Source organism: Homarus americanus, unplaced genomic scaffold (assembly GCF_018991925.1).
Source record: "Homarus americanus isolate GMGI-L3 unplaced genomic scaffold, GMGI_Hamer_2.0 scaffold36188, whole genome shotgun sequence".
In the NCBI taxonomy this organism is placed as follows: Eukaryota; Metazoa; Arthropoda; class Malacostraca; order Decapoda; family Nephropidae; genus Homarus; species Homarus americanus.
The window spans coordinates 4,973,435-4,998,462 of NW_024718183.1; the positions used below are offsets into that span (position 1 = coordinate 4,973,435).

General features: G+C 47.6%; 3 protein-coding genes across 3 annotated transcripts in view; 2 read left to right on the forward strand and 1 right to left on the reverse strand.

Moving 5' to 3' along the window:
* The window catches only part of LOC121859331 (Down syndrome cell adhesion molecule-like protein Dscam2), a 59,882-nt gene extending 43,046 nt beyond the window's left edge, over positions 1 to 16,836 (forward strand). Inside the window, exons 28-39 of the mRNA XM_042356126.1 lie at positions 1,571 to 1,756; positions 1,873 to 1,991; positions 2,487 to 2,664; positions 2,849 to 3,022; positions 3,182 to 3,381; positions 6,882 to 6,993; positions 8,734 to 8,841; positions 11,021 to 11,152; positions 11,627 to 11,749; positions 11,989 to 12,238; positions 13,464 to 13,573; positions 14,502 to 16,836. Of these exons, the coding sequence (XP_042212060.1) occupies positions 1,571 to 1,756; positions 1,873 to 1,991; positions 2,487 to 2,664; positions 2,849 to 3,022; positions 3,182 to 3,381; positions 6,882 to 6,993; positions 8,734 to 8,841; positions 11,021 to 11,152; positions 11,627 to 11,749; positions 11,989 to 12,238; positions 13,464 to 13,573; positions 14,502 to 14,599 (1,790 nt within the window). The 3' untranslated portion in view covers positions 14,600 to 16,836. The remainder of the gene's footprint in view (positions 1 to 1,570; positions 1,757 to 1,872; positions 1,992 to 2,486; positions 2,665 to 2,848; positions 3,023 to 3,181; positions 3,382 to 6,881; positions 6,994 to 8,733; positions 8,842 to 11,020; positions 11,153 to 11,626; positions 11,750 to 11,988; positions 12,239 to 13,463; positions 13,574 to 14,501) is intronic.
* A 1,132-nt stretch (positions 16,837 to 17,968) lies between these two features.
* Positions 17,969 to 21,765, forward strand: LOC121859333 (eukaryotic translation initiation factor 3 subunit A-like). The gene is made up of 4 exons (XM_042356127.1): positions 17,969 to 18,092; positions 20,063 to 20,540; positions 20,921 to 21,276; positions 21,539 to 21,765. Exons 1-4 carry the CDS (start codon positions 17,969 to 17,971, stop codon positions 21,763 to 21,765), a joined length of 1,185 nt encoding a protein of 394 aa, XP_042212061.1.
* Positions 21,766 to 22,867: 1,102 nt separating this feature from the next.
* Positions 22,868 to 23,533, reverse strand: LOC121859334 (skin secretory protein xP2-like). The gene has a single exon (XM_042356128.1). It carries the CDS (start codon positions 23,531 to 23,533, stop codon positions 22,868 to 22,870), a length of 666 nt encoding a protein of 221 aa, XP_042212062.1.
* Between the last annotated feature and the right edge of the window lie 1,495 nt (positions 23,534 to 25,028).

Consider the following 25,028-nt stretch of genomic DNA (forward strand, 5'->3'; position numbering starts at 1 on the left):
GTGGATATGTTGTATGTGGGTATGTTGTGTGTGGGCATGTTGTATGTGGGTATGTTGTATGTGGGTATGTTGTGTATGGGTATATGTTGTATGTGGGTATGTTGTGTATGTGGGTATGTTGTATGTGGGTATGTTTAACATGTGTTGTGGGTATATTTGTGTATGTGGGTATATTTGTATGTGTATATATTTGTATGTGGGTATGTTGTATGTGGGTATGTTGTATGTGGGTGTATGTGGGTATGTTGTATGTGGGTATATTGTATGTGGGTATGTTGTATATGGGTATGTTGTATGTGGGTATGTTGTATGTGGGTATGTTAACATGTATGTATGTGTATGTTGTATATGTTGTATGTTATGTTGTATGTGGGTATGTTGTATATGTTGTATATGTATGATGTTGTATATGTTGTATGTTATGTATGTTGTATGTGGGTATGTTGTATGTGGGTATGTTGTATGTGGGTATGTTGTATGTGGGTATGTTGTATGTGGGTATGTTGTATGTGGGTATGTTGTATGTGGGTATGTTGTATGTGGGTATGTTGTGTGTGGGTATGTTGTATGTGGGTATGTTGTGTGTGGGTATGTTGTATGTGGGTATGTTGTATGTGTATATGTTGTATGTGGGTATCTCGTAAGCAGTTTGGACTAGTTTAGTCTGTAACCAGTATAGCAACCAGAGTATTATACACTATGGATGAATAAGTTTTCATTATGCATTTTTTATTGACCCACAGGAGTCGGATGCTTTCATAACAAGCATGTAGTAAGCATTCATTTAGCCTGCTCAGACGCAGCTGCTCTGGTGGACACACTGTCGCCAGAGATGTCTCAATATGACGATATCACCTTTGAAGCTCATTACTTATTCAATTAATGACTCTTACTTGATAACTAGGTACAGTTATTATCACTAGAAGACCTCCAAGTATTTGATGTAAATTATTAGTTAGATATTTGCAACGTCAGTTAAGGATGATTCTAACGAGGTCATTCCCAGACAGCTGTTTCAGTAACGCTGCTGACACTGATTCAGGTGTTCTTGCCAACTCTTTCTACTGGTAGAAGCTTCTAGAAGCTTGGACCCATGCATCATCCTTCGTGACGTCATTGCCAGTTAGCCGGGGTAGGTCCACCCTAGTCAGTCTCTAGCTGGACACCACACATTACTGATCTACCACTGAGCAGTAGCCTGAGAGACCCCTTCAGTCCTAGCAGATCTAAATAGCATCTCTAACACTGCTCTCAAGCTCACAGTCCGCAGTCCCAGATCAAGTGGCCAGCCTCTCTGTAGATACAAGTATAAATATATATCTGTATCCGTCCACCCATCTCAGAGAAGTGACCTAAGACAGACGATGTCTCTGAACAATATCTGGTAATTCCCTAACTAAATGTGAGTCTTCAGAGGAAGTTACAGTGAAGTTACAGGGGAAGTTACAGTATATTGTAGGTGAATATGTTGCAGCCGGGTATCTTGTGTGTTGTAACTTGTAGGTGGATATGTTGTATGTGTGTTTGTGGTATGTGGCAGTACGGGTGGTAACAGAGGTGTCATCAACAGGGTATTACCTACACGAGAAGAGGGAGTTCGGCGAGTGGCGACGCGTGGAGGTGCCCCCAGACGCTGACTCCTACACCTTGACGGGCCTCCAGTGTGGCACCCGCTACCAGGTGTACGTTAGCGCCTACAACCACGTCGGGGCGTCTCAACCCAGCGACGCCATCCCCACCAAGACTCTAGGGCGCGGTGAGTTACTTGATAGTTCTCTATACTGTTCATTATTGCCTCTTCTGGGAACCTAACCTAACCTAACCTAACCTTGTACCTGTGTTTTCGTCTCATGAATATTGTTGTGTTGACAGAGCCGATAGTGCCAGCCCAATCTTCACTACTGAGAGTCAACGTTACCTCCATCTCACTCAACCTGGCAGCCTGGCTAGATGGAGGCTGCCCCATTACGTCCATGGTGGTCGAGTACAAGGTGAGACTTTCATGAGTACAAGGTGAGTCTTTCATGAGTACTAGGTGAGTCTTTCAAGAGTACAAGGTGAGTCTTTCAAGAGTACAAGGTGAGTCTTTCAAGAGTACAAGATGAGTCTTTCATGAGTACTAGGTGAGTCTTTCATGAGTACAAGGTGAGTCTTTCAAGAGTACAAGGTGAGTCTTTCAAGAGTACAAGGTGAGTCTTTCATGAGTACTAGGTGAGTCTTTCATGAGTACAAGGTGAGTCTTTCAAGAGTACAAGGTGAGTCTTTCATGAGTACAAGGTGAGTCTTTCAAGAATATAAGATGAGTCTTTCATGAGTACAAGGTGAGTCTTTCATGAGTACTAGGCAATATTGTAGCTGTCATTCCTGTCATATTCGTCATGTTTATTGTAACCATTAAACTCACTTCCTCTTAGATAATTTACAAAAGTCATTTCTATTTGACCACAACAAGACCAACTACAGCAGGTGTCGTTATACTTCTACAGGAGCGAGGGTTGACGTCCTGGACTCTGGTGTCGAATCACGTCCGCTGGGATAACACGACGGAATTTGTGGTGCTTGACCTGAAGCCCGCCCATCGCTACACCCTCAGAGTCACCGCCCATAACTCTGCTGGTTCCTCTGTCGCCACCTACCCCTTCACCACCCTCACCCACCTGGGAGGTACGTGTCACTTGTACATCACCACCACCACCGCAGTTTAATTATTTTTTTGTTAATTATAAAGATATTCTCTACCTTGTTCACCTTCTCTCAGCTTTATCAACCCATATAAGCATTAGAACTTTAAGATAGTTGTTTACGTAATGAATAGAGCTAAATATTAAAGGCCTGTATTTATCGGCAGCCACGTTATCACCTGAGTTAATAGTACACGATGCGGTTGGTGTGGCTCCGTGGTACCTAGACTCTCACGTGCTGGTGGCTGTGGTGGTCGCCTGCATCCTCGTGCTGCTCGCCGTCTGTGTCGCTGTTGCCTATACCTGCAGGAGGACCAGAACTCATACACAGACTTATAAAGGTGAGGGTTTGTTATTGTTTGTTGTTTTTTGTGGTGGTTAAGGAGACGAGTTGTACTATATGAATGAAGTGTATATACTGTGAAGAAAATGAATATACCAGTAGTTAGTGACTCTCTTTCTCTCTCTCTCTCTCACTCATTCTCCCGTGTGGTCCTCAGAGGTGAACCACGTACATAACGACCTTACGCCTGACTCTGGGTTAACTTCGGAGACATTACTGGGAGGTCACAGCCTGGAGATCCTGGAAGCCTACACGCCCTCCACCCTCCCTCTGGGCTCCTACGATGAGATCTCCCCCTACGCCACCTTCAGGATGCCTGGGGAGAACAAAACCCCCCCTCCTCCACCCCTCCCCTCGGTCAGTACTCCTCTGATGGTGTCACAATTCACCTGTTATTGTAGGTGGTACTGTACACACCTGCCGCTAATTGAGATGTTTCAGGTGTAGGGGCGTTTACTGTACAGGTGTGTATTTTATTCAGGTGTAATAATCAAGTTTTTAAATTGCACAACATGTTCATCACAATGTTAGGTAGTGTTCAGGTATAACAGATGTATGTTAATTGTGTTTTATATTTCAGGTGTTACTGCAACATAACACTAATATTGTGTTCGTCTCGGTACAATGTTTTATGCAGTATATTTGTTCTGGGACAACCTAACTAATGAGTTATTGTTATCATTATTGTTATATATTTGCTGGAGTAGAGACTTAAGTACAGGGTTCTGCATACTGTGGAGCGTTACCCTCACCTGAAGACTCCACATCCTGTACCGTTAACCTGAGAGTGGGAGTCAACCCCCAGTCTGTGAGATATAACCAGAATTTCCTTTAATTTAGGGTTTTCAATGTGTAACTTTTTTATATGTTATATTTTGGGAAGAGTAAATCACTGGAGGTGCAGAGCAGAACAGTAAAGGAATACTGACTGTCCCATGGGTGCCAGACCAGCGCTCGTTGTTCCTGACTGAAATGTTCTTGAAAATGTTGGTAATCTTGGACTGTTGCCTGTGGCCGGTCTACCCTGACTTACTTATAAAACTAAACCAAAAGTGAACAACAGACGCTGGCGCCTTAAGTGACACCTGCACTATAGTTAACTTGTGCTCCAAGAGAATTTATCTTTATTACAGGACCCTTATTTGATACTGTACAGAGCCCTCTCTCAGTCATGTGTACACGTTATGTTTCTGTGCACACGCTATGCACGTACAACATATACATTTGCATGGGTGTGTCTTGATAATGGGTCAGATCCCATGTACACATGCATGTGTGTCTTTTTGTTGGATCACATGCCATGTATTGTACTAAGGTTTAAGGTCAGGCCACACCCAACCTGACCTGACCTGACCTGCCTTCTCTCAAGGTCAGTCATGTTATATACAGTACAGAATATAACCCGAAATATAATGTGTGTTTAAAGTTGCTGTTATACTCAAGAACTGAAGACAGGTTTGCTTATATTACAGACACACTCACTGTCAGCTCGCTTTGCCTCTGTCTTGAGTCACAACTGTGCAGTGTTACCGTTAGCATCAATAGTGTTCCATAGTTGAACGGTGTTATAGTCGTCAGAGATGTGTTTACCTGTGTGAGTGTAGAGTGTGGGGGTGACACACCTGGCTCAACACCTGGCCGAACACCTGGCCGAACACCTGGCTCAACACCTGGCCGAACACCTGACTCAACACCTGGCCGATTACACTCATTACTGTAACAAAAGTAAATCACTGTACAGAATGAGTATTTAACCTACTGTAGGTGTCAGCCATCCTCGGTGTCAGGCATCCTAGGTGTCAGCCATCCTAGGTGTCAGCCATCCTAGGTGTCAGCCATCCTAGGTGTCTGCCATCCAAGGTGTCAGCCATCCGAGGTGTCAGTCATCCTAGGTGTCAGCCATCCTAGGTGTCTGTCATCCTAGGTGTCAGCCATCCTAGGTGTCAGCCATCCTAGGTGTCAGCCATCCTAGGTGTCAGCCATCCTAGGTGTCAGCCATCCTAGGTGTCTGCCATCCTAGTTGTCAGCCATCGTAGGTGTCAGCCGTCCTAGTTGTCAGCCATCCTAGGTATCAGCCATCCTAGGTGTCAGCCATCCTAGGTGTCTGCCATCCTAGTTGTCAGCCATCCTAGGTGTCAGCCATCCTAGGTGTCTGCCATCCTAGTTGTCAGCCATCCTAGGTGTCTGCCATCCTAGGTGTCAGCCATCCTAGGTGTATCGTATCCCTAGGTGTCAGCCATCCTAGGTCAGTCCTAGGTGCCATCTAGCCAATCCTAGGTGTCAGCCATCCTAGGTGTCAGCCATCCTAGGTGTCAGCCATCCTAGGTGTCTGCCATCCTAGTTGTCAGCCATCCTAGGTGTCAGCCATCCTAGGTGTCAGCCATCCTAGGTGTCAGCCATCCTAGGTGTCAGCCATCCTAGGTGTCAGCCATCCTAGGTGTCAGCCATCCTAGTTGTCAGCCATCCTAGTTGTCAGCCATCCTAGTTGTCAGCCATCCTAGGTGTCAGCCATCCTAGGTGTCAGCCATCTTAGGTGTCTGCCATCCTGGGTGTCAGCCATCCTGATTGTCAGCCATCTAGTTGTCCATGCATCTGGGTGTCAGCCATCTGGGTGTCCAGCCATCCTGGGTGTCTGCCATCCTGGGTGTCAGCCATCCTAGGTGTCCAGCCATCTAGGTGTCAGCCATCTGGGTGTCTGCCATCCTGGGTGTCTGCCATCATAGTGTCAGCCATCCAAGGTGTCAGCCATCCTGGGTGTCAGCCATCCTGGGTGTCAGCCATCCTAGTTGTCCATCCTAGTTGTCAGCCATCCTAGGTGTCAGCCATCCTAGGTGTCAGCCATCCTAGTTGTCAGCCATCCTAGGTGTCAGCCATCCTAGGTGTCAGCCATCCTAGGTGTCAGCCATCCTAGGTGTCAGCCATCCTAGGTGTCAGCCATCCTAGGTGTCAGCCATCCTAGGTGTCAGCCATCCTAGGTGTCAGCCATCCTAGGTGTCAGCCATCCTAGGTGTCAGCCATCCTTCATTATAGTGAATATAAACACCACTATTACCAAACATTGAAGAAGTTGTCAAAATTCTGATTGTTAGTTTCTCTCTCGTGGTGGCAGGTAAGACCCCCATGGTTATAGATATTTCGGGTATATATTTTTGTGGCATTTCAGTGAACATTTTATTTATTTTTTCACCCAATTAAAGCTTTGACTGTGTTAGTGCTGCAGTGTGACGATGTGTTTGGTTATGTTAATGTGTTATAGCATTGAGTGTGTGCGCTTCTTGGTGATACAGTCTCTCTCTCTCTCTCTCTCTCTCTCTCTCTCTCTCTCTCTCTCTCTCTCTCTCTCTCTCTCTCTCTCTCTCTCTCAAAACAACAACTTTTATATACTGTTTACTTTGCAGTTTTACTAAATACAACTTTGATGAAATTTAAAATAAATAAAAAAATATAAAAAAAAAACATTAAGGAAAAATGAAGCTATAATTATCATGTGTTACAGTTAATTATGGGGTAATTTTCATAAGAGCTGTAATGATGATGATGATGATGATGATGATGATGATGTAATTAATGATGAAGTAGACATGAAATGATAAAAAAAGAGATTTACTTGCCTATTTTCAAGCATAGTTTAAATGAATAATAAATTGTTAGCAGAATCCAGAGTAATGAAAAAAAAAGTACATTATTTCAACTTGCTTCACCAACACTAACAGAGATGAGCTAAACATGTTATAAAAGGGTCAACTGGTGCACATACTTGGCATGCTTGTGAGAATAACCACTGTGTTTTATTTTCTTTTAGTGACTGTGGTGATAATAAGATGTGGCTTTAGTTTTGTGTTTGCTTCCTTACCTAGCGTGCTGATCCACCCTCGAGACTGATGCCCTCCCTCCTACAGCCGGTGGCGAGCGTGGTGGACTCGACCTACAGCCGTGTCAAGAGAAAGTGTCCAGCGCCCCCTGACGTAGGTGAGAGTCCGCAGCGTGGCCCACACTGCGCCCTGCATCACCGTGATCCTCCACACTAACACCTCCTCCCCCCCCCCTCCCACACATGCTACTAACAACCTCTCTCTCACTTTCTCTCTTTTTATCTCCCTCTCTCTCTCTCTCTCTCTCTTTACTCCTACACAGGCCAGCCCTCACCGTGGGGCCCCAAGTTACCCCGTGTGGTGTTGGTCGTGTTCTGTCCCCTCTTGGCAGGCCGTCACAACCCACCACCGGCCTCACTACTTTATGCCATACACTATCAAGATGTTTTTATTTTTTTTACCAAAGAATTCTAAAGACTATTTCATATGTACATAAACATTATCTTAAGAAGAGAATTTAAGAGTTACCATAACGATCATTTCCTCCATTATTAAGAGTAGAAGTTAAGTCCCCAAGTGTCTAATTGTAACCTGATGTATCTGAGTCCGGGCGACCTCTAGTGTGGGGCAGCCCCCACCCCCACACACCCACCCCTGCCACCTCCTCCCCCAACACCACCTCCACCTTCCCCAACACCTCCTCCTCCCCCTAACACCACCACTACCACCCCATAATACCACCTCCCCTAACACTACCACCACCGCCAACTCGCCCTAACACCACCACCTCACCCTGACACCAGCACCACACCCTAACACCACCACACACCCCTAACACCACCACCACCACCTAACACCACCACCACCTAACACCACCCACCACACCCTAACACCACCACCACACCTAACACCTACCACCACACCTAACACCACCACCACCACACCCACCACCACACCCTAACACCACCACCACTAACACCACCACCACCACACCCCTAACACCACCACCACCACACCCCTAACACCACCACCACCACACCCCTAACACCACCACCATTTCCCACCACCACACCCTAACACCCACCACCACCACACCCTAACACCACCACCACACCCTAACACCACCACCACACCCCTAACACCACCATAACACTACCACCACCACCACCCCTCCCTCCTCCTTACAACTGGCACCGCCCCAACAGCTTCTACTACAAACGCTTTCCCAGCATGGATATCCCGCTCAAGGGGCAACAGTTCTAGCATTATTTAGAACGGCACGACTTAGCGCGGAGGTCGGCACAGGGGAACATCAGTGCCCCTCCTGCCCCCCCTTCATGCCCCTCCCCCCCACCCCTCCACCCTTGTGCCTGTGCCTCTTTGGAGTGCTTTGGAGCGATATGCCTCTTCTCTCCCTGCCTCATCCTAGCCTCCCCCAGCACGCTGCCCTCCCCCCCCCCCCTCCCCACCCCTCCCTCCTGCACCATGAGAGTCCTGGTGACTCCTGTAAGAACTTTTCCATCCATCCTAACTATTTCCAACCAAGACCATCTACCACCACTACCAACATCGCTGTACGACCATAACCTCCTCTACCACCACTACCAACATCGCTGTACGACCATAGCCTCCTCTACCACCACTACCAACATCGCTGTACGACCATAACCTCCTCTACCACCACTACCACCACATCACTGTACGACCATAACCTCCTCTACCACCACATCACTGTACGACCATAACCTTCTCTACCACCACCACCACCACCTAGACTTTGCACCCGCTTATTAAACAACTGTCTACTGTCATCTACAACTTGCATGCCGATCTTTGAGGGCCTTCGAGAAGACACTCCGGATTTGGCCAGCATACTGAAGTGGGCGCCATTTTGCAGGCCTGTCTACGCCCTCTCGTATCGCTCCAACTGATCACTCCTACGAAAAGTGCAGCATGGTCGTCAAGAGCAAGGGCGTGTCCAGGTGCCCCTCCGTCAACGAGAAAGGTGAGTATTGGTTCACTCACCTGTCCATGTGACCATCATGTAGTGTTCACCAAATAAAAACTACAGCAGTTAGCCAGGTCCAGAATCTCCAAGGTTAACATGGAGATGAAAGTGCAACTCCTTCCTGACTGTCTCGCTCTACACACACACACACACACACTGCTTCTTGGTTCTCCTCCCTGACTTCAAGTACCTCTTACCACTATATTTCGGGTTCAATCTTGGGTCGGATGAGAGTAGACGTCCCCCAGTATGGCCGATAACAGGTTTTCTCTCGTTACTCGTGTTTCCTCCTGTACTAACACTGGACCCATGATTGATGAAGGACAAACTAACCAAGAATTCATTCCTCTTTCTCTCAATGTGTCCAGACTTGGTAAACAAACCTTGGTCTTGTATTTCTTAACATTAGATCACTTCTACTTATCTCTCCTTACTTGTGTGCCTCGTATTATGTCTTCACTCAACTTATGGCTCTTAAGCACAGGTCATTTATCTTACCTTTAAGTTGTATCCAGAGTTTATGTTTCACAACCTTTTGATAATGTCAGGATAATATATTGCCTGCTCTCCTATAATGTTCATGTATAGTCTTATGATTTTTCTCTTTAAATTTGAGAACTCTGGATGCCATCTTCTAGTCTTTTGGTAGCATTTGGACCTTCTGCCATACGTACATAGCCTGGACCCTCACGTACTGTACATAGCCTGGACCCTCACATACTGTACATAGCCTGGACCCTCACGTACTGTACATAGCCTGGACCCTCACATACTGTACATATTTGGACCCTCACATATACTGTATATAGCCTGGACCGTGTACTGTACATAGCCTGGACCCTCACGTACTGTACATAGCCTGGACCCTCACATACTGTACATAGCCTGGACCCTCACGTACTGTACATAGCCTGGACCCTCACATACTGTACATAGCCTACACACTATTGACATACCTACTATTACTCATCCACCTCTATTACTCATCCACCTACTCATCCACCTCTCACCATCAAACACTCAGCTCATAGTCCGTCTCACCTGCTCCTTTGTTGCCTCTCTCACCTGTTACCTTCAGAAGCTTTTTAGTGTATTCTCCCCATCTCTTATTTTGATTCCTTATTTTGTTAGGGAATAATCTCCTTGTTCAGTCCTTTATTGCCGTCTTCATTCGTGTCTTCTTGGTTACTTAGTTACTTGTATAGAGTAAACACACGTATATGTACTTAGCTGCCATCTTATAGTACTACTCCATCTTGTTTATATACTCAGGAGATTATTCAAGAACGTGGAGTGTAAGGTGTCCTGTAGAGAAACGCTACCGTCGGGTGTACAGGCCAAATTTCTCATTATTATAAAAAATCGATTATATTCCAACACGTACTACATATAAGTGTTAGTAAATGTATAAATTATCAACTTAGTTTTTCACTGGCCTTCCTCTGAGGGCTCCCTCCCGCTTCTCAGGAACATTACAGTAAAACGTAATCTAGTCCTTCCGAATATCCATAGCCATACCAACATGTAGGGATAGCCTATGAGGATACTCTGCGCTTCACGTTCTTCAGTACGGCCCTAAGAACTAGAGACTGTGGAGCTCCTACAAGTACTCAGAGGCAGTACGAGTAGTGACAACAGCTAGCTACCACTTCCCTCACCTCGACTGCCAAACTAGTGAGGCGTTAAGGTTGTTTATTCAGGAATCTCTTTTAACTCTCGGCTCCCGGGTTGATGCGATGAGTCTGTAACCCGACTCGTTAAAAACAAAACACTGGGGTCTTACTAGTATTGGGGTCTAGGGCTCCCTGTATGTTCCACAGACTTGGTTTTGGTGCAGTGTTGAGAAGTCAGGTGATGGCCGTGGTAGTGGCACACATTACTGCACTAACTATTGTATGTTTTGATATATCCCGTAACATCCACACACCAGTACCTACCACACATTATTACCAACACACCAGTACCTACACACCTGAAACTCATACACCAGTATCCACACATTGGTACCCACACACAAGACACACATACAGCAGAACACCCACACACCAGACCCCCACACCAATACCCACACACAAGACCCTCACACCAGTACCCACACACAAGACCCCCACGTCAGTACCCACACACCAGACACCTACACATGTACGTACACTAAGGCGGGTTGTGTGTACTCCAGCGACCAGCAAGGAAGCCAGTGGATCGTCAGTCACATCAGTAAGCAGCAACCACGAGGAGCTTGTCCGAGCCTACCATGCCCACGGCCTCGACACACCCACCACCCCGGAGTCTGGCCGCAGGAACAAGTGTGGTACGTATCTTGAACGCCTCCCTCTACCCTCTCAGATGTTAAACTTGTCCTTGATTTCTGTACTTGATTTCTGTCTCTTCATCTTATCTTTCTTATCTTTATTTTCTGTGTTTCTTTGGTGGAAGCCTTTACTCTGGGTTCGTCATCTCACTTCTTTCACTTATTAGCTTCATCATTTATCAGGTTTCTATCTAATTATCCGTTATTTGTTTTATCATTTATCTCTCTCGTACAATTCACATGTAATCTTTATTCTTCAGTTGCCAATTTAATAACCCTTCACTTACCATTGACTCATACTGGATGTTTATAGTTATGGAGTATCCTGGTAATATTAGTGTGACAGATCCACCTGTATTCGTTCTCTACCTGTCATGCACACACACACACACACACTACCTGTGTGTGTGTGTGTGTGTGTGTGAGGGGTAGGTTGTGAGGAGAGTGACCCAACAGGTGAGTGTCACCCCCTAGGTGTGGCCACAAGCAGCGAGATCACCACAGAGTCAGACACCACAGCTGAGCCTGACCTTGTCTCCTTCTGTGCCTCCTTGGGCAACACCCGCGCCCTCCGTGTCCCTGCGCTCTTCAAACCCGGTCAGTCAGTCGGTCACTTTGCTGCATAATTACTGTTATTTAACGATACAACAAATATCCATGCCTTAGTTTAATGGAGGTTCTTAAGAGTGTGATGTTATTATAATTCATGTAATTAAATATTTCTCTCAGACTCTCCTTATTATATATGATCTGAGTTTTAATACAAGATATAATATTGAAATTTCGCTGCCACTAAAGTGTTTCAAATGTAACTAACAGATAAATTTAATATACAGACGGAGACTATCAGACGGTGGCAGACATGGTCGGCGGGGGACGGTCCAGGACGGAGTCAACCACGAGTCATGAGGAGAGTTCGGACGAGGCCAGAGGTACATCAGCCTCCCATCGTCGCTCCCGAGGCCAAGAACCACAACCCAGGCAGAGCCACCGACCATCACGCGGCGATCCTGACTATAGCTACGCCAGGCCCGTCAAGAAACAGGGACCCCCACCCCCACCTCTGTCTTCCACAGAGAGTAACAGGTAAATCGCTCTTTCTTCATAACACACACACACACACACACACACACACACACACACACATTGACTCATCACCATCTGTGAAAGAAGTGTTGCCTTACTCAATCACCTGTACAGTATATCGCGGCTCTGTAAGTACACTACTCTATATTACACGATATCTTATAAAAGACTCTTAACCTTTTTATTACCGCTTATATTTGTAGTTGATCAGAGTAGCACCTCCACCTGTTTATGATCAAAGATAATTGGTCAAGTGATTTGGGTGAATGAAGTTTTAAGGCATCACACTTGAGGTATATTATTGTTGTGATCATTAATTCGATTAATAACTTCAAGGAGTACACTGTATGTTGTGATAACTATTAAGTGATAACACCAAGATGTTTTAGCTACGTGGACAGTAATAACACAAGTATTTAATAACTATCAATGGATACACTGCTATTTTATCCATCTCCATTCATATATATATATATATATATTAAGACACAGATTTCCTTACAATACTCTCTCAGGATTTACTGCAAACACTACTTAAATCTGTATTCTCACTCATGTTTATCATATACAGAGATTACAGCAACTACTTATGAAACTGTTTTTCCCAAATCTGTACTTTTACTCTTCTGAATATGGTGACTGTATCTGTAATGATCTGAGTGTGTGTGTGTGTGTGTGTTACAGTGCTGAATATGGTGACTGTATCTGTAATGATCTGAGTGTGTGTGTGTGTGTGTGTTACAGTGCTGAATATGGTGACTGTATCTGTAATGATCTGAGTGTGTGTATGTGTGTGTGTGTTACAGTGCTGAATATGGTGACTGTATCTGTAATGATCTGAGTGTGTGTATGTGTGTGTGTGTTACAGTGCTGAATATGGTGGCTGTATCTGTAATGATCTGAGTGTGTGTGTGTGTGTGTGTGTTACAGTGCTGAATATGACTGTATCTGTAATGATCTGAGTGTGTATGTATGTGTGTGTTACAGTGCTGGAATATGGTGACTGTATCTGTAATGATCTGAGTGTGTGTATGTGTGTTACATGCTGAATATGGTGACTGTATCTGTAATGATCTGAGTGTGTGTGTGCGTGTGTGTGTGTTACAGTGCTGAATATGGTGACTGTATCTGTAATGATCTGAGTGTGTGTGTGTGTGTGTGTTACAGTGCTGAATATGGTGACTGTATCTGTAATGATCTGAGTGTGTGTATGTGGGTGTTACAGTGCTGAATATGGTGATGGCTGGCCGAGAGTGGAGGGCGACGGTACCTACAGCCGGCGACACACCCTTGAGTTCTCTGAGGCCGAGTGTGACCATCCCTCCAACAAGCAAGGTCAGTCCCTCACACCCTCCAACAAGCAAGGTCAGTCCCTCACACTCATCCAACAAGCAAGGTCAGTCCCTCACACTCCTCCAACAGGTCAGTCTCAACCCTCCAACAAGCCAGGTCAGTCCCTCACACCCTCCAACAAGCAAGGTCAGTCCCTCACCTCCTCCAACAAGCAGGTCAGTCCTCCACCCCTCCAACAAGCAAGGTCAGTCCCTCACCCCTCCAACAAGCAAGGTCAGTCCCTCACACTCCTCCAACAAGCAAGGTCAGTCCCTCACACCCTCCAACAATCAAGGTCAGTCCCTCACACCCCTCCAACAAGCAAGGTCAGTCCCTCACACCCTCCAACAAGCAAGGTCAGTCCCTCACACTCCTCCAACAAGCAAGGTCAGTCCCTCACACTCCTCCAACAAGCAAGGTCAGTCCCTCACACTCCTCCAACAAGCAAGGTCAGTCCCTCACACCCTCCAACAATCAAGGTCAGTCCCTCACACCCCTCCAACAAGCAAGGTCAGTCCCTCACATAAGTACTTCATAACCTTCCTCATTTCACAGCACATGTTCGAGTTTGGTTGCGCCTCACAACTCCTCATAACTCATCATAACTCATACCTCATCATAACTCATAACTCATGATAACTCATCATAACTCATAACTCCCGGGAAGAAAGAATCAAATCACCTTCCTCCAAACAGTATAGGAGAAAATTACCAATGACTTCGCATACTTAAAATCAATTCAGTATTTCAAATGGCTTAAAGAGAGAGAATGTACAGTACAGTGCGCCATTAAGATCCATCATGGCTAGAGGACCTTATTTTTTTATGGCGCGTCAGTCCTTAGATTAAACAACAACTTTTAGTAGTTTTGGAAAAGATATCCATTTGATGTTTTCTATTGAATGTTTTAAATGTAATAATAATTCTTCAGGTATCGAGCCACTGGAGCAGCTTATGGTCGATTTGGAGATGGACAAGATTGTGTTAGACTCGAGCAAGATGCCAAAAGTTTACACCACAGCTCTCTGACAGCGCCAATAGCCCTCAGATGTTTCCTTGGTGAGTGGGGTAACCAAGTGACTATCTGATGAGTGGGGTGATTAAGTGACTATCTGATGAGTGGGGTGACCAAGTGACTATCTCCTGAGTGGGGTGATTAAGTGACTGTCTGGTGAGTGGGGTGGTTTCTCATTCAGTGGTGCTACCCCTCATCTGCCACCCTTCTTCACTGCCCCAACCAGACCCCACGAGTGAGAATTATATCTGTCTGAGGCCAAGGGCTGCTGAAGAACTGCCACGTGGAAGTTTGCTGATATACCATTAATCTCTAGGTAATACCACGTCACTCGCAACGAACCAAGATTTAGTCGTAAGCGGCGTCAGTTCAGGCGAGTCAAAACACTATCCAAGTCAGTCAGTCAGTCAGTCAGTCACTCAGTCAGTAAAGATCGGTGTCCAAAAAGCTGACTGATACAGTTGCTCTGGAACCACTCACCAAGGAACCACTCACCAAGGAACCATTCGTTCAAGGGCCTCAACCATACAACTTTTGTCTCATGACTTCACACACCATACATCATCAGTCTGTTTATCTGGCTACCGACACTTGCCAAGGTGTCACCTGCTGGGAAAAGGTTTGATACACAAAGTTGTCCTGAGAACTGTTCATCAGTGTCAGCCACTAAGGAGCTTTTCATCAGTGTCAGCTACTGAGGAGCTTTTCATCAGTGTCAGCTACTGAGGAACTGTTCATCAGTGTCAGCTACTGGGGAACTGTTCATCAGTGTCAGCTACTGAGGAACTGTTCATCAGTGTCAGCTACTGAGGAACTGTTCATCAGTGTCAGCCACTGAGGAACTGTTCATCAGTGTCAGCTACTGAGGAACTGTTCATCAGTGTCAGCTACTGAGGAACTGTTCATCAGTGTCAGCTACTGAGGAACTGTTCATCAGTGTCAGCTACTGAGGAACTGTTCATCAGTGTCAGCTACTGAGGAACTGTTCATCGGTGTCAGCTACTCGGAACTGTTCATCAGTGTCAGCTACTGAGGAACTGTTCATCAGTGTCAGCTACTGAGGAACTGTTCATCAGTGTCAGCTACTGAGGAACTGTTCATCAGTGTCAGCCACTGAGGAACTGTTCATCAGTGTCAGCTACTGAGGAACTGTTCATCAGTGTCAGCTACTGAGGAACTGTTCATCAGTGTCAGCTACTGAGGAACTGTTCATCAGTGTCAGCTACTGAGGAACTGTTCATCAGTGTCAGCTACTGAGGAACTGTTCATCGGTGTCAGCTACTCGGAACTGTTCATCAGTGTCAGCTACTGAGGAACTGTTCATCAGTGTCAGCTACTGAGGAACTGTTCATCAGTGTCAGCTACTGAGGAACTGTTCATCAGTGTCAGCTACTGAGGAACTGTTCATCGGTGTCAGCTACTGAGGAAATGTTTATCAGTCAGTGTCAACTGCTGAAGTGTTCATCAGTGTCAGCTTCTGAAGTGTTCATCCGTGTCAGATACTAAGATGTTCATTAGTGAACATGTCTTTAATGGAAATATAAGTCGAGGTGACTGTTACTGAACACTGTGCACGAGAGGACCAAGACATGAAGCGTGTTGGAGCCATCGGCGCTGGTGAAGGAGCCGACCACTAGACCTCGTATCTCTGTCTTCACCAAAGGTCTTGTAAAACTCTTAAAACCCATATCAGAAAATTGTCAACAAAAGTCTTCTAATAGGAATTTGTTTATTTAAAAGCTCAGAGTTAGGGAGAAGTTGTTCGGAGGACCCAGTGTGTGCTAAGTCACAGGACCATAAGCCACCATCTTCTGGAGACTGTCACTCGGAACCACGTGGTGAATCTGAGGAACACTTATGGCTAGTTGGGTGTTCCAGTACTTCATGAATTATATAACTTGTTATTATCATCCTCTATTAATAAAGTGATTAAAGAGAGATGTACTGATAAAATATCCTTAAACCCCAGTACAGTAAATGAACCTTTGTGACGGCAGAGGGTCCTGTGTAGCTGGGCGTGAGGTGTGGGGAGCAACACCCAGCTCTTAAACCTTATTGGGGAATCTGATGTATATGTTGATGCTGTGAACTATATGTCATCCCGCTTGTGTTTACATCCATGTTAATCATCAACTTAAGTGTGTTTGTGTGTGTTGAGTTGTGACCATTCATTTCCCTGATACATTATCCGAGGGGCAGATTGTAAACAGTTTGACACTAATATTTTTTAATGAATATACTCATGCACCAACTCGCTTGATCTGATTTATTCCTCTGTTGTATTAAGACACATTTATCCATAATTATTAAAATGCTTTACCAATCGAATATATTATATTTTGTGATACAGAATTTAGTCGCCATATATATGTACAGTACTGTAATGAATTCGCTCGTGCTCAGACACCATACAGCACAGTACAGTACAGTACAGTATGTAACAAATAAATAAGTCATCGGGTGCATTAGTGACAGTGATCTAACATCCTTCCCAAGAGGCTGGGGTAACCCTTCAGCTACTCGGTGTGAAGCTGACCACCACCCTGCTACACTACAGCATGCTTAAACAAACAGATATATACTGTACAGTACACCGTATTATTCTGTGAGGCAGCTAAAGTAATTCACTGGGGCTCGTGTACAGAAGGAAGGATTCTGTGCATGTGTTCTTTATTTTCAACCGCCCTGCATTATAGTCAGTAACAACATGAACAATAGTAAAGGAAAGTAAATATTTACATAATGACACCACAACCCATGTTTACATAATGACGCCACAACCCATGTTTACATAATGACGCCACAACCCATGTTTACATAATGACACCACATAATGACGCCATGTTTACATAATGACACCACAACCCATGTTTACATAATGACACCACAACCCATGTTTACATAATGACGCCACAACCCATGTTTACATAATGACGCCACAACCCATGTTTACATAATGACGCCACAACCCATGTTTACATACTGACGCCACAACCCATGTTTACATAATGACGCCACAACCCATGCTTACATAATGACGCCACAACCATGTTTACATAATGACGCCACAACCCATAATGACGCCACAACCCATGTTTACATAATGACGCTACAACCTATGTTTATAATGACACCACAACCCATGCTTACATAATGACGCTACAAACCTATAAGCCATATACTGACGCCACAACCCATGTTTACATACTGACGCCAATGTTTACATAATGACGCCACAACCCATGTTTACATAATGACGCCACAACCCATGTTTACATACTGACGCCACAACCCATGTTTACATAATGACGCCACAACCCATGTTTACATTATGACGCCACAACCCATGTTTACATAATGACGCCACAACCCATGTTTACATAATGACGCCACAACCCATGTTTACATATCTGCAGGAGGCAGGACCAAAGACTGGCCTGCAGTTTAAGACATCAGTTGGATTGCCTAACGAGATAAGTCTCCTCTCAATAGGAATACTTCTGGCTGGTAATTTTAAATAACCCTCAAGCAATACAAAAATGTTAAAATGAAATATTACAGAATCTCAAACTCAGAAGTGTACTACACCTTTATAGGTTAAATTATCTTTATTTTCATCAATATAAACTAATCTGTTAATTTGATGTTAGTGATAAGTTTGACTACCGCCAATTTCCTGCAATTTGTGTGGGTACAGACCAAACATGTGAGGTAGCTTCTGCATCAAGGACAACTTGTCCTTCAGGGCTTCGCCGCGCCACCCCACGCCGCGCCATGGCGGCTCCGTGAAGTTGATGGCCAGGAAATCAACTGAAGAAGAAAAGGCTCTGGTCAGAGGCTTTGGCAGGACGTTATTGAGTCGTTTGACCTCCACCACTTGTTAAGTGAGAGGAAATCTTTATGGGGAAAATTATTTTATGGTGCGGTATTTAGTCATTATATACATTACCTAAAGGCAGAAATTTATAACTTATTACTTCAGTGCAAGGTAGTAGGCAGCTACCAAACAGGGAGGTACTACCGCCTGCGAAGATATTGGAAGCATAATGTGTTGTCTAATGGTAGACCCTGCTGCCATATGTGACCAAGTCCCAGGTTGATGATCTGACTTTCTGCCTCATTTACACACAATTGCAGGGTCTCAATTGTTTATCTTACTATTGGTGTTTTTTTTTTAAATTTCTGTATTTAATTTATTAATGGTTTACTTCATTTAATTTTCGCCCCCCGTAAAAAAATATGGAGAAAGAAATTGCTGATTATATACATCTTTCACACGCACACACCAACAAAAATATGGCAATAAAACAAGAATATGGCAATAACTATACTACGATTACTGCTACTACAAATGGCCTCCAGCCTCCCCCAATAGCCACACCTTCGCCACCATTTTATTACCTTAAAATTAAATATCCTAATACATAAGTAGCTATCCTAGCTGTGTTGAATTAGTTGAGCCGCAGATCTATGCGGCATTCAGTGACTGTTGCCTCATAGGCAATATCTGCAACTGTTGTCGGCTTTGGGCCGATGCTCTCGTTCCCCTGAGGCAGAGCAAAGCAGACCTAAGGAGAGAGGACAGTCGACATCTCATCCAGGCTGTAACATAACTTCTGGGCTGCTGCTTCTGTTCGGATAACACCTCCGCGATTCTGGCATAGAAGCATTTTGCACTTGGGCCCATCCCACCAGTGGTTGTGAACACCAGAGGAGTGAAGCTGCCTTGATCAACGTTCTGAATTCTCTCCCCATAGCATCGAGAGCTAGGTTGCGGTGACATGCAGTCATGGGATCAAATATCCTGATGTCGTAGAAGGCTCGCTGTCCCCGCGTCCAGAATCCTCGAGCACTGACGTCAACAAGGGCTTCGTTGGATGTGTTTAAAATCCTATGTTGAAAATTTTCACCGTCCAGTGAAAGGAGGGTCGCTTCTACCCTGACATCACGACAGATTTCCATCAACATATTTGCTGTGAGATCCCTTACTTCGTCGTGTCTCATGCATCTGAAGCCCCCTTTCTTGCACACCATGGCGTGGTCAACGTCATAGGAAGAGACACAAACACATTGGGAGGGCAAACCTTCTACTAGCCAAAGGGGCAGTGGTGAACCCAGGGGCCCTCCCAGGGGCGGAGACACCCCATGGGGCCCTGCCAGGGACAATAGCACCCCCAAGGGCCGTCACAAAGCGACAGCGCATCCAGGGGCTTGATCGTGATGTCGCTCATATTGCATTCGTGAAGCAATCCCTTACTTAACTGTGATTGGTGGATTAGAAAAAATGCGCCAAATTCTAGCCAATAGGAGAACAGACCAGCCAGTCAGCACAACACCCCAACTTATGTTTTCCTGTTGGATATGTATTCACCTTTTCATTGCTCAGGATGCGATCACACTGGAAATGCGATGGGTGGTGTATTTATTTAACTTCATATCTCTCAGAGTTCTAAATAGTGAAAACTAACTGCCACCAGGGGACCTCCCAGAGACAAAGGCGCACCTAGAGGTTCTCCTTAAGATGAGCAGTGCCACCAGGGGCTCTACCAGGGACGGTGGCGCCGCCAGGGGACCTTCCAGTGGCGGTGTCTCCAGGGGTCATTCTAGGGAATGTGGGGGAACTCCTAGAGGCCATGGCACAGCCAGGCGTTCTTCCAGGAGAGGTGGCGCCCACAGGGACCCTTCCAGGAAAATCTACTCCTCCATGGTCCCTTCCAAGGGCACCTCCTCCCTCAGGGACCCTTCCAGTGGCGGCAAAGCCTCCAGGGGCCCTCCCTGGGGTCTCAGTGACCGTAGGAGGTCTCCCAGGGGCGTTGGTGCCTCCAGAGGCCTTTCCAGGGGCGGTGGCGCTCCTAGGGACACCCCCTGGGGCACTGGCACCGAAAGGGGACCTGACAGTGGCGATGGCGCCCCCAAAGGCTGTCCCAGGGCGACAGCGTTCCCAGGGGATCGATCGTGATGTCGTACAAATTGCATACGTCCAGCAATCCATTACTTAACTGTGATTGGTGAATTAAAGGAAAAATGAACCAAATTACAGCCAATAGGAGAACAGACCAGCCAGTCAGCACAACACCCCAACTTATGTTTTCCTGTTGGATATTTATTCACCATATCATTGTTCAGGATGCATCAGACTGGAAATGTTATGGGTGGTTTATTTATTTAACGTCATATCTCTCAGAGTTCAATTTAGTGAAAAACTAACTGCCGCCAGTGGACCTCCCAGAGGCAACGGCGCTCGTAGCGATCCTCCAAAAGGTCAGCATTGCCACCTAAGGCTCTCCCAGGGGCGGTGGCGCAGACAGGGGACATTCCAGTGGCGGTGCCCCCAGGTGTCATCCTAGGGACAGCGGGGATCTCCAAGAGGCGTGGCATATCCAGGTGTTCTCCCAGCAGCGGTGGTGCCCCACGGGCCCTCCCAGGGGGATCTGCGCCCCCAGGGGCCCTCCCAAGGGCAGATGCTCCGTCATGGACTCTTCCAGTGGCGGAAAAGCCCTCAGGGGCCCTCACAGGGACCTCAGCGACCCAAGGAGCTCTCCCAAGGGTGTTGGTGCCTCCTGGGCATTTTCAGGGGCGGTGGCGCCCCAAGGGACCCTCCCTGGGGCGGTGGCACCCCATGGGGCCCTGCCAGGGACAATAGCACCCCCAGGGGCCGTCACAAAGCGACAGCGCTCCCAGGGGCTCGATCGTAATGTCGTACAAATTGCATACGTCCAGCAATCCCTTACTTAACTGTGATTGGCGAATTAAAAGAAAAATAAACCAAATTACAGCCAATAGGAAAGCAGACCAGCCAGTCAGCACAACACCCCAACTTATGTTTTCCTGTTGGATATGTATTCACCTTTTCATTGCTCAGGATGCGATCACACTGGAAATGCGATGGGTGGTGTATTTATTTAACTTCATATCTCTCAGAGTTCTAAATAGTGAAAACTAACTGCCGCCAGGGGACCTTCCAGAGGCAAAGACGCACCTAGGGGTTTTCCTTAAGATGAGCAGTGCCACCAGGGGCTCTACCATGGACGGTGGCGCCGCCAGGGGATCTTCCAGTAGCGATGTCTCCAAGGGTCATTCTAGGGAATGTGGGGGAACTCCTAGAGGCCATGGCACAGTTAGGCGTTCTCCCAGGAAAGGTGGCGCCCCAAGGGGCCCTCCCAGGTGCCATCCCTGTTAAAGATGCTCGCCCAGGGGCCCTCCCAAGAGCAGCTCCTCCCTCAGGGACCGTGCCAGTGGCGACAAAGCCTCCACGGGCCCTCCCTGGGGCCTCAGCGGCCCTAGGAGCTCTCCCAGGGGCGTTGGTGCCTCCAGAGGCTGTTCCAGGGGCGTTGGCGCCCCTAGGGAGCCCCCTTTTGTGGTGGTGGCACCCAAAGGGGCCCAGGCAGGTGGCGATGGCGCCCCCAGAGGCTGTCCCAGGGTGACAGCGTTCCCAGGGGCTCGATCGTGATGTCGTACAAATTGCATACGTCCAGCAATCCCATTACTTAACTGTGATTGGCGAATTAAAGGAAAAATTAACCAAATTACAGCCAATAGGAGAACAGACCAGCCAGTCAGCACAACACCCCAACTTATGTTTTCCTGTTGGATATTTATTCACCATATCATTCTTCAGGATGCATCAGACTGGAAATGTTATGGGTGGTGTATTTATTTAACGTCATATCTCTCAGAGTTCAAATTAGTGAAAACTAACTGCCGCCAGTGGACCTCCCAGAGGCAACAGCGCTCGTAGCGATCCTCCATAAGGTCAGCATTGCCACCTAAGGCTCTGCCAGGGGCGGTGGCGCAGACAGGGGACATTCCAGTGGCGGAAAAGCCCCAGGACCCTCCTGGGGCCTTAGCACTCTTATTGGCTCTCCCAAGGGTGTTGTGCCTGGGCATTTTGAGGGCGGTGGCGCCCAAGGACCCTCCCTGGGGCGGCACCCATGGGGCCCTGCAGGGAATATGGCACCCCAGGCCGTCACAAAACGACAGCGCCCCAGGGGCTTGATCGTGATGTCCTCATATTGCATCCGTCCAGCAATCCCTTACTTAACTGTGATTGGTGGATTAGAAAAATTAACCAAATTCTAGCCAATAGGAGAACAGACCAGCCAGTCAGCACAACACCCCAACTTATGTTTTCCTGTTGGATATGTATTCACCTTTTCATTGCTCAGGATGCGATTACACTGGAAATGCGATGGGTGGTGTATTTATTTAACTTCATATCTCTCAGAGTTCTAAATAGTGAAAACTAACTGCCGCCAGGGGACCTTCCAGAGGCAAAGGCGCACCTAGGGGTCCTCCTTAAGGTCAGCAGTGCCACCAGAGGCTCTACCAGGGACGGTGTCGCCGCCAAGGGACCTTCCAGTGGCGGTGTTTCCAGGGGTCATTCTAGGGAATGTGGGGGAACTCCTAGAGGCCATGGCACAGCCAGGCGTTCTCCCAGGAGAGGTGGCGAGCCAAGGGGCCCTCCCAGGTGCCATTCCAGGGGAAGATGCTCCCCCAGGGGCCCCTCCCAATAGCAGGTCCTCCCTCAGGGACCGTGCCAGTGGCGGCAAAGCCTCCAGGGGCCCTCCCTGGGGCCTCAGCGACCCTAGGAGCACTCTCAGGAGCATTGGTGCCTCCAGAGGATTTTCCAGGGGCGGTGGCGCCCACAGGGACCCTTCCAGGAAAATCTGCTCCTCCAGGGGCCCTTCCAAGGGCACCTCCTCCATCAGGGAGCCTTCCAGTGGCGGCAAAGCCTCCAGGGGCCCTCCTGGGGTCTCAGCGACCGTAGGAGCTCTCCCAGGGGCGTTGGTGCCTCCAGAGGCCTTTCCAGGGGCGTTGCCGCCCCTAGGGAGCCCCCCCTGGGGTGGTGGCACCCAAAGGGGACCAGGCAGTGGCGATGGCGCCCCCAAAGGCTGTCCCAGGGCGACAGCGTTCCCAGGGGATCGATCGTGATGTCGTACAAATTGCATACGTCCAGCAATCCCTTACTTAACTGTGATTGGTGAATTAAAGGAAAAATGAACCAAATTACAGCCAATAGGAGAGCAGACCAGCCAGTCAGCACAACACCCCAACTTATGTTTTCCTGTTGGATATTTATTCACCATTTCATTGTTCAGGATGCATCAGACTGGAAATGTTATGGGTGGTGTATTTATTTAACGTCATATCTCTCAGAGTTCAATTTAGTGAAAAACTAACTGCCGCCAGTGGACCTCCCAGAGGCAACAGCGCTCGTAGCGATCCTCCATAAGGTCAGCATTGCCACCTAAGGCTCTCCCTGGCGCGGTGGCGCAGACAGGGGACATTCCAGTGGCGGTGCCCCCAGGTGTCATCTTAGGGACAGTGGGGATCTCCAAGAGGCGTGGCATATCCAGGTGTTCTCCCAGCAGCGGTGGTGCCCCACGGGCCCTCCCAGGGGGATCTGCGCCCCCAGGGGCCCTCCCAAGGGCAGATGCTCCGTCATGGACTCTTCCAGTGGCGGAAAAGCCCTCAGGGGCCCTCCCAGGGACCTCAGCGCCCCAAGGAGCTCTCCCAAGGGTGTTGGTGCATCCTGGGCATTTTCAGGGGCGGAGGCGCCCCAAGGGACCCTCCCTGGGGCGGTGGCACCCCATGGGGCCCTACCAGGGACAATAGCACCCCCAGGGGCCGTCACAAAGCGACAGCGCTCCCAGGGGCTCGATCGTAATGTCCTACAAATTGCATACGTCCAGCAATCCCTTACTTAACTGTGATTGGCGAATTAAAAGAAAAATAAACTAAATTACAGCCAATAGGAAAGCAGACCAGCCAGTCAGCACAACACCCCAACTTATGTTTTCCTGTTGGATATGTATTCACCTTTTCATTGCTCAGGATGCGATCACACTGGAAATGCGATGGGTGGTGTATTTATTTAACTTCATATCTCTCAGAGTTCTAAATAGTGAAAACTAACTGCCGCCAGGGGACCTTCCAGAGGCAAAGACGCACCTAGGGGTTCTCCTTAAGATGAGCAGTGCCACCAGGGGCTCTACCATGGACGGTGGCGCCGCCAGGGGATCTTCCAGTAGCGGTGTCTCCAAGGGTCATTCTAGGGAATGTGGGGGAACTCCTAGAGGCCATGGCACAGTTAGGCGTTCTCCCAGGAAAGGTGGCGCCCCAAGGGGCCCTCCCAGGTGCCATCCCTGTTAAATATGCTCGCCCAGGGGCCCTCCCAAGAGCAGCTCCTCCCTCAGGGACCGAGCCAGTGGCGACAAAGCCTCCACGGGCCCTCCCTGGGGCCTCAACGACCCTAGGAGCTCTCCCAGGGGCGTTGGTGCCTCCAGAGGCTGTTCCAGGGGCGTTGGCGCCCTTAGGGAGCCCCCTTTTGTGATGGTGGCACCCAAAGGGGCCCAGGCAGTGGCGATGGCGCCCCCAGAGGCTGTCCCAGGGTGACAGCGTTCCCAGGGGCTCGATCGTGATGTTGTACAAATTGCATACGTC